This window comes from Capricornis sumatraensis, chromosome 1 (genome assembly GCF_032405125.1).
Source record: "Capricornis sumatraensis isolate serow.1 chromosome 1, serow.2, whole genome shotgun sequence".
NCBI lineage: Eukaryota > Metazoa > Chordata > Mammalia > Artiodactyla > Bovidae > Capricornis > Capricornis sumatraensis.
This window is the reverse complement of record NC_091069.1, coordinates 34,127,571-34,144,095: the sequence shown is the minus strand read 5'-3', so window position 1 is coordinate 34,144,095 and position 16,525 is coordinate 34,127,571. Positions and strand designations below refer to the sequence as shown.

Here is a 16,525-nt window from a genome sequence, read left to right as displayed (position 1 = left end):
GCAACACCGCCCCTTAGACACAGTCTCTGGCCCCCAGAGGCTTTCACCAGCTGGCCCCACTGCTACCGCTGCTACTGAGTGTGAAAAGCCATCTGGGTTGGGGCCAGGCTGAGTCAGAGGACATCAGCGTGAGGGAAGACAGGGATTAGGGCCACCAGAGTGCCATGAAACCAGGATGCTTGCAGAATCTGTGATTTGGATTTAAGAGAACGAAAACCCGTAACAGTTCATTCTAGTCCTTTTTGGGTTCACTTCCTCCTGGCTGAACAAGGACTGAGGGCAAGACTCAGACCAAAATCTGAATCAGAGTGAGTTTAGGGTGACAGACGCTGGGGGCAGAGAGGGGCATATCCACCGTTTGTTGACTGTATTTCCCTCTCTCCAAGGTCCTCTCTTCGCTGAAGTGCCTTGAGAAACAGCCCAGAGGAACCTTTATTGGTAAGAGTTCCCAGGAACAGAACACCCTCAATTCCTAGTTCCATCTCAGTCTCCATCTCCCAATTTCCCTCTTCTAACTCCATCCTCTCCACCCTACCCTCCCTTCCATCTCCTCTCCTCCTCCATTCTCACCTTCTCTGGAGCTTTATGCCAGCTCTTCTGACCCCAGGGGTGATATGGATTTAGGATCGTGGCGAACCAGCCTGTACACAGTGCATAAGCCAGAGCCAGAAATGGACCCAGTCTCCCTGTGTCATGGGCTCTGTTTCCTTCTCTACAGATCCTATGGGCTGTGTCGTACCCCCTGGCCCACCAGATAACTGTTGCTGCCCCTCAGCTCCCAAGAGGCAGTTCAGATCCTCCGTGCCCTCCACCCCTCATCAATGGCTGGCTGCAAAGAAGTGAGAGACCACATTTAGAGCCAAGCTCCTGCCCAGACACTCAGAGAACCTGCTGCTCCAGGGCTGGGTGGCTCCTTCGTATGCCACCAAGAGCCACACCAACACCAGGCTGGGGCCACATTCTGTGCACAGAAGGTTTTGATTTCTCAGCCACTTCAGGCTTGAGAGATAACTGGTCTTGCATCTGCCAGGTCTCTCATCTCTGGTCTTGACTCCCCAGTCCCTTCCTGAAGGATTCAAGGCAATGTTGCCTCCAAACAAGGCCCAGGTGTTGCTACAGAACACAGCGTCCCCTGGGCGGCCCCCTCAGGGCCCCTCACAAACTGCAGACTCCCTCTTCTATAACCTACAACCTCAGCCTTGCCAACAATCACTCCGCTCCACCCGGCCATCTTGCTCTCCTCCCCCACGGCCCCATTCTGCGGGCTCCCATCTCTACTCTTCTGACTCAAATTCGGACTTTGTCTTACATCCCTACTCTTCTTCTCTCTCAAATTCCCCAACTTTCTTTCATCAGAATTGCCTCTCTCTCTCCCCTCCCTGTTCTTCCTCGCCTTCCCGCCAGCTATACCCCTCTGCTACCCTCACTCACTCCTCGCCCTCTCAGCCACAGAACTCCTCTTTCCCCCGCTCACCTTGCCAGTCGCCTTTCCACCTTGAAGATCTACCTACCTCCACTCTCACGTCCCCGAGCCCCAGCCCACCTTCTCGTGGGGTCCACTCTAACAGCCAGGCATGGCACTCGCATCAGTACAGGAACACCAGGTCCCCTGGGGTGGAGGGGGCATGCGTGGCAAGCAGGAAGGACCCTGCAGAGTTCAAGGACCCAGGAGCCCTGGCCCAAGCCCTGGTGCTCCATCTGGGGCACCGTCGTATTGCCCAAGACTTGCAGCTACTGCTTTTGCAGCGCCTGTGGCTAGGCCAAACCGACAAGGCCCCTGTCGTGGAGTACCCTGTATGCCTGGTGTGTCTCCAGCTCCGCACCCCCTCTTGCCCCATCCCCAGATACAGGACTGGACCCAGGCTGCTTGCTTTCCCCCAGCTGCTGCCCTGTGCCCAGGGCAAGAAATCCGGACCGCTCCGCATGGGCATTGGCTTTGGCCTCCGCCTGCCTCAGGGCCAGGCCAAGGCTCTGCATCTGCTGTCAAAAAGAAGGCCGGAGGAAGCAGGGCTTCAGGCCAAGGCTGCTCAGGCCAGTGGGTGTCAAGCCCAGGTAGCTCAAGCCCCAGCAGCTCCGGCCCAGGCAGATCTAGGGCCAGGCATCCTCTCCCAGAACGGGAGCCTCAGGTCTGTAGGCCGCCAGTCATTAAACTCCACAAGCCATTCAGGGTCTCTAACTCAGGCACTAAAACAGGCTACGGTCCACTCGAAGCCCAGGCCTTCCTCTGCCCCAAAGAGACCTGCCTCTCCAGGGCCCATTCCCCAAAAGTCACCACTCTAGTTCTAGAGCCACGGAGGCCCCCTGGAGCACCTCCTCTGAATCCCACCAGCCCTGCCCGGCCCCAGACCTCAGGGAGCCCCCGAGACACTCTGAAGGGCTGGCTGGCTGAAGGTCAGGTGTGTTCTCCAGTCCTGAATCCTGGGAGCCCCTTGTGGAGTCTGCTGTCTCCTGGCTGAAGAGGACCAAGGGCATCTCAGGCCCCACTCAGCCTTCTGTGTATCCAATTAAAAAAAAAAAAAAAAAAAGCCTGACCCTGCAAAACTTGTGTTTTCATCTTGCTGAGCAGATACTGTGGGTGGCTGTACCTTCAGGGTGACCAGAACCCAACAAGGGGTGCAGGAGAGTCAAAGTTAACAGAATGGTCAAGGAGAGTGCATGCGGTATATCTGAAGAGGTCAATGGACCCAGAAGACCTGAGCAACTGAGAGGTGCAGAAGGCTCTGCCAGGCCCTTCAAACATTTAACTCAATTTGGTGGGACAGTTAATGGCATCCCCAGAGATGAAGCCACTGGCCCCCCTCCTCTGATTGCACCTCAGATTAACAAAGACTCATGCTGATGTCACCAGAGGAGCAGCAGGAGGTGTTTCCTTGAAGGGAAGGGTTCACTGCAGAGAAACAGGGAATCCCCACATTGGATGGAGATCAAAAACCCAAAGGCCCTCTCAGGAGGATGGGGGCTAGGCAGAGACCTTCAACTGCCTGGGGGCCAACTTGCCTATCTACCCATGAACCCTGAGGTGCCTGGACTGGGTGGGGGGCATAGAGAATGGCCAGCCCCAACCTCTGCAAACTTCGGAGGATTGATGTTCATTGTAAAGAGTAGCTTCCTCATACTAGGAAGCAGTGGCATCGGGATTTGAAGCCAAGTTTCTTTTCAAGTCCACGCTGCCTCCGTTTAAGAGGCAAGAGAGCCAGGAGTGTGACCTTGGATGAATCACTTTGTCTCGGGGCGGGGCGGTAAACGTAGGGCTACTGCTTGACGAGTCTGCAAGTCACTCGAAGTGTGGACAGCCCTGATCCGAGGATTTATTAAAGGCTTATTAACCTCCCTTAATCTTTTGGCCTGCCCCCGCCCCAAGCCAGACGTTTCCGTGAAGCGGTCGCCCGCCTCCACCGCCCCGCAGAAACATGGCGTAGTCTGCCATCATCTGAAAGCGGAGAACGGAATTCATACACCCCCGTTCCGCCAGCTACAGGCTGGCTAGTGCTGACGCGTATCGGCCGCTCTGCGCCTGCGCGAGGAGAGCGGGCTTGGTGCGCCTGCGCGCTGCGAGTCTGCGAGACCGGGTTAGACGGCCCCTGGCAGTGTTAGGGATACTTACGGTGTGATTAGAGTTTCGGCAGCTCGGCGGGTGAGAAGGGTCTGGAGTCTTCCCGGCAGCGACCGGACCAAGGTCCACAGCGGCCGGGACAGCAGTCGAAGGCCGGGCGCGGCATGTCCCGGGGACCTCGGCGCCGACAGTGAAGCGCGCGGCGAGCGGGATGGGTCGGCGCCGGACGCCAGAGCTGTACCGGGCCCCGTTCCCGTTGTACGCGCTTCGGGTCGACCCCAGCGCGGGGCTGCTCATAGCTGCGGGCGGAGGAGGTGCCGCCAAGACCGGCATAAAGAATGGCGTGGTGAGTATACAGGCCCGCTGGGGCCGGGTCTCAGAGCGGGCTGAGGGCGATTCCCGGAGGTCTGGGAGCGGGCCGCACCCCTGCTTCGGACCCTGCCCCTCCCGGGTGGGAACCGCGGCGTGCCGGGCGTCCCGGTGCGAATTTGTCTTGAACCATTCACTGGTGAATTGAGAGGCTCCTAAAGTGAAAACTCTACACAGCGCTGCCTAGGCAGGAACGCTTCAATTCGATCTCAGGAATCAACTCCAGGGATCGTAACCTGGCTTTCTTGGGGAGGCTACATAAGATTTGTCTGTCTGCCCACTGGCAGCGGCGAGAGTGAAATACAAGCTAGGATTCTTCACTCTTTTGAGAGTTATCATGTTGTTCTGCAGACTAGACGTGATAATCCCAGCCTTGCTTGCTGTACGCAAGAAAGTGAAAAAAAGTGAAAGTGATAGTCGCTCAGTCGTGTCCAACTCTGCTACTCCATGGACTGTAGACCGACAGGCTTCTCTTTCCATGGAATTCTTCAGGCAAAAATACTGGAGAGGGTAGCCATTCCCTTCTCCAGGGGATCTTCCCAACCCAGGGATCAAACCTGGGTCTCCTACATTGCAGTAGATTCTTTACCGTCTGAGCCACCAGCGAAGACCAGTACACATGAGTGAGGCTCAAAAAAGAAAAAAGTTTGGAAAAAGTCTTTAAACTAGAAAATGCAGGTTCAGACTACAGGATGTAAGTTTGCCCTTGAGGTGCTCTCTGAACCTTACTTGTCCTGGTTCCCTGTCCCACAGCACTTTCTGCAGCTGGAGCAGATTAATGGGCGCCTCAGCGCCTCTTTACTACACTCTCATGACACAGAGACACGGGCCACCATGAACTTGGCCCTGGCTGGTAACATCCTTGCTGCAGGGCAGGATGCCCACTGTCAGCTCCTGCGCTTCCAGATCCATCAGCAGAAGGGCAAAAACAAGGCAGAGAAGGCAGGTGAGAGCCTCCCCGCTAGCTTTGGGCAAAGGGTTAAATTAATGAATTCTTGCTCATCTTGGTCTCTGAAGAAGTAGGGCTGGAGGTGGGATTATGGTAGCAAGAGAGAAGCTGATGTTCACCACTGGAAAGGGCCAGTAGGACTTATTCTAGAAGCCTGGAACCTGGCAGGCTGTTTGTGTTGCAGGTTCCAAGGAGCAGGGGCCTCGACAAAGGAAAGGGGCAGCCCCAGCAGAGAAGAAGTCTGGCGCTGAAACCCACCAGGAGGGGGTGGAATTCAGCGTAGAGAATTTGCACGAAGTGCAGACAGACTTCAGCCGTGATCCACTGCAGAAAGTTGTGTGCTTCAACCATGATAATACCTTGCTTGCCACTGGAGGGACAGATGGCTGCGTTCGTGTCTGGAAGGTGTGGTTTGGGGAGGTAGAGGATGAGTGTCAGTAACAGCAAGGCCAGAATTGTGAGAAACTGAACCTGGGTCCTGGGCAACTTGTGAGTAAAGCCTGCACTGAGTGGCCATTAGTAGAGAAAAGGAGTGGGTATCATTTGTACTCTTGCCGGGTACATAGGCTGACTGTGGTGGTGGTTTGGCTGCAGGTACCCACCTTAGAGAAGGTTCTGGAGTTCAAAGCCCATGAAGGGGAGATTGAAGACCTAGCTCTGGGGCCTGATGGCAAGGTGAGGAGGTGAGAGGGTGGAGAAAGTAGGTGATGATGCTGCTTGTCCAGTAAGTGGATCCCCCTAACTGTCCATCCTTGGAATCTTGATCCCTGACTAGTTGGTAACTGTGGGCTGGGACCTTAAGGCCTCCGTGTGGCAGAAGGATCAGCTGGTGACACAGCTGCACTGGCAAGAGAACGGACCCACGTTTTCTAACACGCCTTATCGCTACCAGGCCTGCAGGTGTGAAGACCCCAGAGGGTGGCTGAAAGAGGCACAGCCTAGATGTGGTGGGGGAGTGGGAAAAGGATCAGGGGGAAGCTGGTGGGGATGGGATCGGAGCCTTGTTGGGTGTTACCCCAGACCTGACCAGGGTACAGGAGGGCACAGACCTCTGAGGAGGGCTGGGCAGGCCCCGGGAGCTGAACAGCCTCTGGCTCGGCCCCCAGGTTTGGGCAGGTTCCAGACCAGCCTGCCAGTCTACGACTCTTCACGGTGCAGATTCCCCACAAGCGTCTGCGCCAGCCCCCGCCCTGCTACCTCACAGCCTGGGATGCCTCCACATTCCTGCCCCTTCGGACCAGGCCCTGTGGCCATGAAGTCATCTCCTGCCTTAGTGTCAGGTATGAGACAGTGGTGGCTTGGCTGGGTGTGAGGGTGCCTGGGGCAGCCTGAGGAGACGTGCTGCCCACATCCCTGGAGACTGTTGCTGCTGCACAGGATTCCAGGACAGTGAGCGTTTTTTTGTTGCAGTGAATCGGGCACTTTTCTGGGCCTGGGCACGGTCACTGGCTCTGTTGCCATCTACATAGCTTTCTCGCTCCAGGTAATGGATGGACCTGGGCACAGCCCTGAGGGCTCTCTGGGGTAGAGATTCTAGGCCTCCTTTTTCACTGAGTGTGCACGAAAGTGTTGGGCCCAGCCTGTAGAGGGAAAGTCTGGGGGCAGAGGGTGTGTTTTCCAGAAGGAATCTTCCAAACTGGGCTTTCCCTCACTAGCTTTCCTCTTGTCCCCAGCGTCTGTACTATGTGAAGGAAGCCCATGGCATTGTAGTGACAGATGTGGCCTTTCTGCCTGAGAAAGGTCGTGGTCCAGAGCTCCTTGGGTCCCACGAAACTGCTCTGTTCTCTGTGGCTGTGGATAGTCGTTGCCAGCTGCACCTGCTGCCCTCACGACGTGAGTCCCTGAGGTGGGGTGGGGGTACCACTCCCCCTTTAGCTGGAGCAGAAACTTGCCCTTCGGAGAATAGGATGCTTGTCTATAGTCACCTGTCCCCTCCTTGAATGGTTCTGTTCTCCGGGCTGCAATGCCACTCCTTTGCCTTCTGAATTCTTCCCTTCTCCCTCCTGCAGGAAGTGCTCCTGTGTGGCTGCTGTTGCTGCTGTGTGTTGGGCTTATTGTTATGACCATCCTGCTGCTCCAGAGTGCCTTTCCAGGTTTTCTTTAGCCTCCCTGCTCCCAGGGAACCAGGGGCCTGGACACTGCCACCTTCTAGACCAGAACGGGGGCCTGGACCCCACTGCTCACTCCACCTGGGTCCACAGCTGAGGTTGCCACGGATAAGACTGATGGGCAGTGCCTGCCCTTCCCATTTAAAGCCTGGCTCTGGCCCTGTGCAACCCTGAGTCCTGGGAACCTTGCGTTCATCATCTGTGGATCCGCCCAGGACAGTGGTGTCTGAGGGCCAGGCCGTACCACTTGCCTCCTTCCCTCTGTCTACCAGGGGCTCCAGAGTTGAGCTTGAACTTTTTCTCCAGAAATATGTGAAGATGCCCAAGAACTTGGAGGCACTGCTGTGCTGTCCTTCCTGCAGAAACAATCATTTTCTCCTCGTACCCCACAGCCTTGTGGCCAGTTGCTCTTCACATGAGCCCCTGGAATTTGCTAGGGGCCTGCACTGGCCTGGGACTTGCTATTAGGGAAGGAAGGAGCAGAATGAAGATCCAGGCAGTAATCTTTGGGTTCCACTGGGTAGCTCCAAGCCCACCAGGCCATATGCAATAAGTTCCTAGAGAGTCTGCCCTAGCCTTGAGGAAAGGGAAAAGGAACTTCAGCCCATTTGGCAGGAAAAGTTGATATTTAATAAACAAGGAAAGACTGAACTAAGACTCCTGTCAGCTCTTGCCTGCCTCTGAAGGGGTAGGTGACCTGGGTCCCGGCAACTCTGCTGGGTGCTGAAAGATGGCTTTGGCGTACTGATGCAGGAGGCGGCTCATGTAGCAGTGCTGCCAGGGAAGCAGTCCTTCCAGGAAGCCGATGTGGCCGCCCCGGGCCGTGACTAGCAGTGCGACGTGGAGAGAGTGTTGGGCAGCCTGTAGGGGAAGAGCTGGGGCAAGGGGAGTCGGAGAGGAGGTTAGGAGCCCTGGCCTCTGCCAAGAGTCCAGGCGCTCTCCACTTGCACCTCACACACGGCCCATTTCCCCTGGGGCCTAAAGCATCTGGATCCCTGGTGCTCACCGTCCACGGGGGAGAAAGGGTCGTCAGCTGCACTGAGACAGAGCACAGGGATCTGGATGGTGTTGACCTTGGTTCTTGGACTGGCTGCTTGGTAGTAGGCAGCACAGTCTTGATAGCCAAAGACCACAGCTGTGTAGCGCTCATCAAATTGGCGGATGGTGCGGGCCTGCAGGTGGTGGAAGGCGGGATAGGCTAGGATGAGAACAAGGGAATAAGATGTGGGAAGAACAATACAGGGCAGAGGGGAGAGCTGGAAGACTACACCTGTAGGATAAAGTCGACATTCACCACATTTTCCATCACTTTTCTGTTTCTGCAAAAGAACAGAGGTTTGGCTCTGCACCTGGACCCCACCCGGAGCCACCCTCAGTCTTATCTCGATGGAGAAAAGTACACACACGGAGCTGACCCGAGCACCGGGAGGGCCTGGCATATGCCGTCCTACCCTGTTCTCTGCCCTTTGCTCTTCATCAGGACCCTACCGGTTCACGACTTGACAGAGCCCAGCAGTGAGGCGATGATTGAAGAGCAGTGAGTTCACGGGGGTCTCCAGGGAGCGGGTGGTCTCAAAGGAGTCCCAGCATGCAGACAGAGTCAGTGCTGCCACCAGGCCTGCTGCCCGTCCCGTTCGAGCCAGGTGATTCAGCACTAATATCCTGCAGGGTTGGACCAGGCCATGAAAAAAGGGTTTGCCTTGGGGAGTCGGTACTGGAGATGGGGAGAGGACGGGGAGAAGGAAGACTGGGCCTTTGGGTTAAGTGAGACAGTCTTTACCCTCCGAGAGAGATGCCCACAGCCAGCAGTGGGGCTTGGGGGTAGCGACTCTTTATGTGGTTGATGACTGTCACCAGATCTTCAGTGTTGCTGGCACAGAAGGCCCTATGGGTCTGAGGCAAACCGGATCATTGGGTAGAGAGGGGGTCCTTGGCCAGAAGGCAGAAAAATGAAAGGACTCAAGAAATGGAAGACAGGTAGGTAGAGGTGCAGGACCCAGGATATCTGAAGGGAGTGGAGTGAAGGACCACTAGAGGAAGGAGGGTACTCACCAGTAGTTCTTCCCCGCGGCAGCCCCGGTTATTAAATACAACAGCCCTGCGGCACACACAGGTACATGTTAGCCAGACCCTCCCTACAGGCTCTTCTCCCCTCTTGGTAGCTTTCAGAAAGGCCTCAGTCATAAGGTGCCCTTCATATGGCACCTTCTCCCCAGAGTTAGCAGGGTCTGAATTGACACCGCCCCCATCCCACCCCACCACACGCACACAATTACAAGTTATCAGACATCACCCAATTCTCTGGGCTGTTCCCATCCTTACCTGTAGCCATCCTTCAAAGCTTGATCAACTAGGTGCAAGATATATGTCTCCTGACTACTGCCTGTGATGCCAGGAAGCAGTAATACAGTGGGCTGGGTACTAGGGTCAGGGTACTGACTGTTAGACTGGCTGGCCCAGTCTAGGAGGATCTGGCCTCCATCTGGGGTTTCCAGGACTTCACTGTGGTTTTGGAGAAAAAGGCACACAAAGAAACTATTAGGATTAGGAACTCCGTGTACTTCAAAAGATTTTATACCTTCCTCTCCCTCCCCAATCAACTCCCACAATTTCTCATCATTTGAGGGCACATATTGCGCAAAACCTGAAGATCATAACAAAGTATAATGGTGACATAAAAGATTGAATATTAAATTACCTCATGGTTGTACATACTGCTACTTAGTAGTTTGTCACTCAGTTGAGTCCGACTCTTTGCGACCCCATGGACTGTAGCCTACCAGGCTCCTCCCTCCATGGGATTCTCCAGGCAAGAGTACTGGAGTGGGTTGCCATTTCCTTCTCCAGGGATCAAACCCGGGTCTCCTGCATTGCAGGCAGATGCTTTAACCTCTGAGCCACCAGGGAAGCCCATACTGCTACTGCTGCTGCTAAAGTCACTTCAGTCGTGTCCGACTCTGTGCGACCCCGTAGACAGCAGCCCACCAGGCTCCCCCTGTCCCTGGGATTCTCCAGGCAAGAACACTGGAGTGGGTTGCCATTTCCTTCTCCAATGCATGAAAGTGAAAAGTGAAAGTGAAGTCGCTCAGTCGTGTCCGACTTCGCGACCCCATGGACTGCAGCCTACCAGGCTCCTCCATCCATGGGGTTTTCCAGGCAAGAGTACTGGAGTGGGTTGCCGTTGCCTTCTCCGATGGTTGTACATAAGCCCTTCCATATAGCCACCCTGGTTACCCTCAGCACACTGAGGTAGAGGGAGTGAAGGTTGCCTCCATTTTGAAAGGGGTGGATGAGGGACTTTGTTGGTGGTCCAGTGGTTAAGAATCCACCTTCCAGTGCAGAGGATGTGGATTCGATCCCTGGTCGGGGAACTAAGATCCCACACATCACGAAGCAGCTAAGCCTCCATGCCACAACTACTGAAGCCCATGTACTCTGGAGCCTGCAGGCTACAACCTGAGCTTGCCTGGCACAACTGGAGAGTTCATGTGCCACAACAAAAGATCCCGAGTGCCACAATTAAGACCTGAAGCAGCCAAATAATTTTATTCCCTATAAAGATTTCCTTATATTTGCAGCTTCCCGTTCACCCCCATCTTTCTCTTACCTTGAGTAAGGGACTATCGGCCGGGACTGCAGTAAGACTCTGAAGATGGTTTGTAGCCGCCCCTCAAAACACCAGAGCGTAGGATAGAAAGTCTCCAGTGTGACTGGACAGTGTTGCTCCAGGAAGGCCAGAAATCGGGACCCAGTCACCAGCTGTGGCCTCTGTAACCACACAACACCATCGGCCTCACTCCCCTGATATTTGCACCAAGCCAGTGAGGTGTTCAACACCAGAGAGACCTCTTCCCAGAGGGCAGCCTGGAGGGCACTGCCTCATCCAGGGGTGAGGAATCTAGCATACCTCAATCTGGAATCCCACTAGAGCCCCGGAACTCCAGACCTAGAGTGTCACCTCGCCAGAACTGACCCTGAACCAACTTCCACACTCAGCCTATCCACGCCCCAAACCCACTTTGGAGATAGCAACTAATATAAGTTACCCAGCTGATCTCTTGCAGGAAAGGTTGGGTCCTGAGCAGAGGCTGAAGAAATGCAGTACTATTCAATCTGTGACTTCTGCCTTGCAGTTGAATTACCCACACTATCATCTCAAAACCATCTCTGGCCACACTGGCTCCTGATTTTAGCACTCCATTGTTATATGTTCCCATCTCTTATTGTGCGTGCTTGCAACAGAAGGGCTTCTTTTTACCACAACACCTGGTTTTCTTAACAGCCCCTGCTGTTGACTGTACTCTAATGGAGGAATAGTCCCAGTGTAAACAGATTTTCTCTTCCTTCCTGCCAGCCAGGGGGAAGGTAACAGGGATAGAATGAGGGGGCAGATGAGGTCAGTGGGCACCTAGCCCTAACTTTCAACCCTTTTGCTTGATGGTTCTGGATATACATCAAGTAAATGAGAGGGCCTTGTCATATAGAAGGCTTGTAAATGGGGAGTATGCTGTACAAAGACAAAAGGTCTCAGAATCAAAAAACAGAAATGGCATTTCTAATGCAGGCCTGAGGGGACCTGAGGACCAGACTCCTATCTCTTCCTGTAGTCAAAAGGGGCTAAGTAAGTGATGAACTCGAGAGGCCAGGTTGGTAGTATGACTGTTGTAACTCATACCTTGGTTCTTAAGCCCTGGAATAATAACATCTGTGATTCACTATATGCTATTTGCTAGCACTAGGCTAAACCCAACCTTACTATAAATGAAGAAACTATGACAAAGATTAAGTTGTTTGCCCAGAGTCACACAGCAAGCAAAAGGCAAAGTGGAATTAATGATATTAGGCAAAACATTCTCTGGCATAAATCATACCAATATTTTCTCAGGTCAATCACCCAAGGCAATAGAAATAAAAACAAAAATAAGCAAATAGGACTTGATCAAGCTTACACCCTTTTGCACAGCAAAGGAAACCATAAACAAAATGAAAAATCAACCTATAGGATGAGAAAAAACATTTGGCAAAGAACACAACCAACAAGGGCTTAATTTCTAAAATATACAAACAGTTCATACAACTCAGCAACAACAAAAATAGACAACCCAATCAAAAAATGGGCAGAAGACCTAAATAGACATGTCTCCAAAGAAGAAATGCAAACGGCTAATAGGCGCATGAAAAGATGCTCAGCATGTCTAATAGAAAAATGCAAATCAAAACTACAGTGAGGTATAGTGAACTACTACCAATCAAAATGACCATCATTAAATGCTCTATAAATAGTAAATGCTGACGAGGACGTGGAAAAAAGGGAACCCTCCTACACTGTTGGTGGGAATGTAAGTTGGTACAGCCACTATGGCAAACAGTATGGAGGTTCCACAGAAAACTGAATCTAGGATTACTGTATGATCCAGCAATTCCACTCCCGGGCATACAGCCACACAAAGTTCTAATTCAAAAAGATATGTTCTATGTTCATATGTTCATAGCAGCACTATTCATAATAGCCAAGATATAGAAACAAACTAAATGTCCATTGACAGATGGATAAAAAAGATATGGTACCTATATACAATGGAATACTACTAAGCCATAAAAACCCAGGAAATAATGCCATTTGCAGCAACAAGGATGCAACTACAGATTATCATACTGAGTGAAGTATGTCAGAAAGAGAAAGACAAATAACACGTGATATCACTTATATGTGAAATCTGAAATATGACACAAACCTATCTTCAAAACAGAAACAGACTCATGGACATAAAGAAGAGATTTGTGGTCACCAAGAGGGAGGGAGCTGAGGGAGGGTTGGAGTGGGAGGTTGGGTTAGCAAAAGTAAGCTTTTATATGTAGAATGGATACACAACAAGATCCTACTGGATAGCACAGAGAACTATATTCAATATCCTATGGTAAACCATAATAGAAAAGAATATTTTAAAAAAGAATATATATATATTATATAACTGAATCACTTTTCTGTACAGCAGAAACTAAGACAACAAAGTAAACCAACTATACTTCAATTTAAAAATGTAAAATATATATATTATTTCTAATACTAGTAAGATTTGTTGAGTGCTCCTTATGTTGAGTGCTCCTTAGATACTGTGCTAAGCACTGTACATGATTATATCCTGGAACCTTCACAACAGCTGTTTGAGATATCTTTGAAAATCCACACCTCACAATACCCTATAAACCTTACCTATGATCGCCCTGTGGAAACGTGTATGAATATGTGTCACAGGGCACAAAATGTGCCAAAGCTAGTTAGTGCTGGAGCTGGGAATTGAAACCCAAGTCTGTCTGACTCAAGAGCTTGTGCTCTTAATCATTTTACAATATTATCTCCTAGTTGCCAAGATTTTGAGTTATCAATCTATTAAATATTTGGTCAATCACCTCAGAGATGTAGAACAAAGTGCTAATAAAATCACAGGTTTCATGTAACTGAGTTTCATTTTAACTCTAGTAAAGTATTTCCTGACTTATCCCTGAGAATTAATGAATAAAATGCCATTAATCACTGTTGGTGAATCAATACCAATCCATTGCCAAGTTGGACAGTCTGAACAGCATGTCCTCAGAGCCTCCAGAATGACACTTGCCCTGGATTTTAACCAGGATTTGGAACTCACAGAAGTGCTTGTAGTATATAGTGGCAGAGGTCTCTGATTTCTCTGTGGCTAGTTGCAAACAATGGAAAGTGTTTAGTTAAGGACAACTCTGTTCTGAAATAACTGACTTTTCAAATCAGACATGTAAGGTAAGGTTTATAGGGTATTGTAAAGTTTGGATTTTTAAAATTGCTTTTATTAAGGCAGAAGTATTCTATAAACAATACATAGGATGTATAAAGCTCTGCAAATACAGGAAAATTTAGGTAACATTAAATTTCCCAATAGATCTTTTTAAAGGGCTTCAATTAATAGGTTTCTTGTTAGACTCAGCTACTTTGAGTTTAATGAAAATTAAAAGATTTTGATTGGGGGGATATGCAAATTTCAGTGAGAATAAACTCTCCAAGTTCATTAAAATCATCCTCTTCAGGTTTTTCCATTGCACTATACATGGAGAGCCTAGAACTTAAAACAGGGCTCAGTGAGCAAGGACAGTTAGGGTATTCCTAAGATAGGCATGAACCCCTCCCAGTCCTTAAGAGAAGCAAGGTCCTACTGATGGGGTGATGTTGGGAGTTACCACCCCACAGACTGGTTTCGTCATTCAGTGCAACTAACGAGGAAGTCAGCTAGACAGCCCAAAAAGAAAACCACAGTGTGTGTATCTCCCTGTCACCTCAAGATACCTTCCACCCCGCCTTTCTGCAAGCTTTGGTCCACATAATAAGCAACAGCATCCTTCCGATGCCTGAGAGGCCCAGCCGGTATAGGGAGTACGTGGAGAATGCAGAGAATCTAGGCAAAGAATCAACTCTCTTTTCGGTGTTAATAGCAAAGCTGAGCCTGGCTGGAGCGCAGGGCAGGAGTAGTGGTGGGGTTGTGGCGTCAAAATTTCACCTGGACCTGGACAGCCAACCAAGCCAGCTCCCACAAAGGGCTCGAGCCCCGATTGGAAGTGGCCCCTGAACTTCAGTAACCTAAACCCGCCGGCGAGAGCTCTGGACCCGCACCCACCTGGGGCACCCACGTCCAGTAGTAGCCCAAGTAGAGGGCAGCGCCAAGTCCCAAAAGCAGAGAGAAGGACTCTGTCCAGGTGTCATCCTGGGGGCTTTGAGAGGAGCTCAGCATCTTGTGTTGCCGAGTTTCGATTTCTAAGTTCTTGACTGGATCCGGAGCTTGAACTTCGATTAATGGGCCAGCAGGTGCGCGCTGGGCCCTGCCCGTTACACGCCATTGGACGGCCTGTGCAAGTTCGGCCTCCACCGCCTGGCGGTTCGGGGATGTGGGCCCCGCCCACCGGCGGCGGGCGTGGCGAGGGGCGGTGCTAGGGCGCCGGGTAGGTGGGCGGGCTGCGCCGGCAACTTTGCGTGGAGCTGACCCGACTGACCTGCGAGTAGCTTTACTGCTTGCGGCCCTGGTCTCGCGCCTCTGCGCCTCTTCCTTCCGCTTCACGGTCACCGGCCGTGCAGCCTCTTGTGAGGACTAGCGACCTCGCCTACAGTCGCCATCTTAGTGAGGGGCAGCTCCAGTTTCTTTTTCCTCAAACCCTGCCCTGGCGGCGCGGCGAGGCTGGCAGCCTGGCTAGAGTCCCCCAGCCATTCATCAGTCACACACAAAGGGCACAGCCACTCGTGTGGTAACAGCCTTCCAGTCCCAGTGTTCAACCATTCACAGTGGTCCTCGCACTGGGACACATTCACACTGTGACACACACAGTGTCACTTAGCGTTCAGCCACTGAATGAGTGGCGTTTCACACAGTGTCACACTCACATGGGTTAAAGCCACGCATAGTGTCACTCTATGCTGTCCACACGTAAAGTAGATATTTACTCATCACTCTGCCAGCTTGGGATGCTGTTCCTGTCTTCACTGGGAGATGGAAACAAGTCAGTAATCTACTAGAGCAATGACCCTCAGTCCTGACAAGATTGTAATTGTGTGTTTCTAACACCAGAAGTGCCCAGGCCCCACCTCCTGATATGGTTGGTCTGGAGAGGAGCCTAGGTATTAATATAACTTACAGGTTTTCTGGAAGACTCTTAACGTGTAGTCAGGGTTGAACCCCTGCAATAGGGTATGGTGCTAGATAAAGGAAGTACTAGCTGCTGCGGGAGTCCTGGGGAAGGTGCCCAGACGCCATGGATCTGAGAAAGCATACCTAGATGTTAAATGACAATACATTTAAGGTGAAATTTTAAATTAAGAAAAAAAAAGGAGTTTCCAAGGCAAGGTGGAAGAGGGGACAGAGTAGTTGTTCCAAAAGGGGGAACAGCACAAACAAAAGCCTGGATGTGAGGCTTCTGAAAGGAACCAAAAGAAACTGGGTGTTGCTGGAGCATATGAGATGGTCAGGAATCTGGTGTGGCCAGTTGCATAAAGGATGCTAGAGCTTATCCCATGGGTGGAGGAAAGCCATCCAAGAGTTTTAGTGGGTGACTTGATTGGGCTTCCCATGTGGTGCTAGTGGTAAAGAACCTGCCTGCCAATGCAGGAGACATAAGAGATGCAGGTTCGATCCCTGGGTCAGGAAGATCCCCCGGAGAAGGAAATGGCAACCCGTTCCAGTATTCTAACCTGGAGAATCCCATGGACAGAGGAACCTGGCAGGCTACAGTCTAGGGTCATGAGCTGAAGCGACTTAGCATGCAAGGGTGACATGATCAGAGTTATGTTTTAGAAGAAACATTCAGGGTACTTGGAGAATGGGCTGGAGGGGGATGAGAATGGAAGGAGGTCAGTTAGAGGCTGTTAACAGAACTTTGGCATGGAGTGTGGCTGCCTGGCCGGTGAAGATTATTAAGATAGGAGGCAGATTTGATAGGACTTGGTAGTAGGTTGGAGGTCGGGGAAGAAGGAGGAATCATGAATGACCCCCAGTTTTCTGACTACGTAGATTCAGGGATGCGTATGGGACT

The 16,525-nt window shown here is 51.6% G+C and overlaps 3 protein-coding genes across 7 annotated transcripts; 2 read left to right on the top strand and 1 right to left on the bottom strand.

Annotated features, from left to right (window-relative positions):
• Positions 1-1,083: 1,083 nt before the first annotated feature.
• PRR30 (proline rich 30) lies at positions 1,084-3,487 on the top strand. The gene is made up of 3 exons (XM_068966644.1): positions 1,084-2,126; positions 2,330-2,396; positions 3,362-3,487. The coding sequence occupies exons 1-3, from the start codon at positions 1,084-1,086 to the stop codon at positions 3,485-3,487; spliced, it is 1,236 nt and encodes a 411-aa protein (XP_068822745.1).
• An 87-nt stretch (positions 3,488-3,574) lies between these two features.
• PREB (prolactin regulatory element binding) lies at positions 3,575-7,609 on the top strand. 4 transcript variants are annotated; one of them, XM_068965061.1, is made up of 9 exons: positions 3,575-3,899; positions 4,676-4,868; positions 5,056-5,276; positions 5,466-5,546; positions 5,647-5,771; positions 5,978-6,151; positions 6,282-6,354; positions 6,545-6,704; positions 6,881-7,609. In XM_068965061.1, exons 1-9 carry the CDS (start codon positions 3,765-3,767, stop codon positions 6,973-6,975), a joined length of 1,257 nt encoding a protein of 418 aa, XP_068821162.1. In that variant the 5' UTR covers positions 3,575-3,764; the 3' UTR covers positions 6,976-7,609. The 4 variants fall into 4 exon arrangements, with proteins under 4 accessions (XP_068821162.1, XP_068821170.1, XP_068821178.1 ...); XM_068965069.1 differs by lacking the exon at positions 5,978-6,151; XM_068965077.1 differs by lacking the exon at positions 6,545-6,704.
• Positions 7,605-14,747, bottom strand: ABHD1 (abhydrolase domain containing 1). 2 transcript variants are annotated; one of them, XM_068965097.1, is made up of 9 exons: positions 14,623-14,747; positions 10,587-10,747; positions 9,302-9,481; positions 9,032-9,077; positions 8,760-8,872; positions 8,468-8,641; positions 8,250-8,298; positions 7,986-8,151; positions 7,605-7,854 (listed from the first exon to the last, which is right to left on the bottom strand). In XM_068965097.1, the coding sequence occupies exons 1-9, from the start codon at positions 14,734-14,736 to the stop codon at positions 7,643-7,645; spliced, it is 1,215 nt and encodes a 404-aa protein (XP_068821198.1). In that variant the 5' UTR covers positions 14,737-14,747; the 3' UTR covers positions 7,605-7,642. The 2 variants fall into 2 exon arrangements, with proteins under 2 accessions (XP_068821198.1, XP_068821209.1); XM_068965108.1 differs by lacking the exon at positions 8,250-8,298 and having other exon boundaries at positions 7,681-7,854.
• Positions 14,748-16,525: the final 1,778 nt, after the last annotated feature.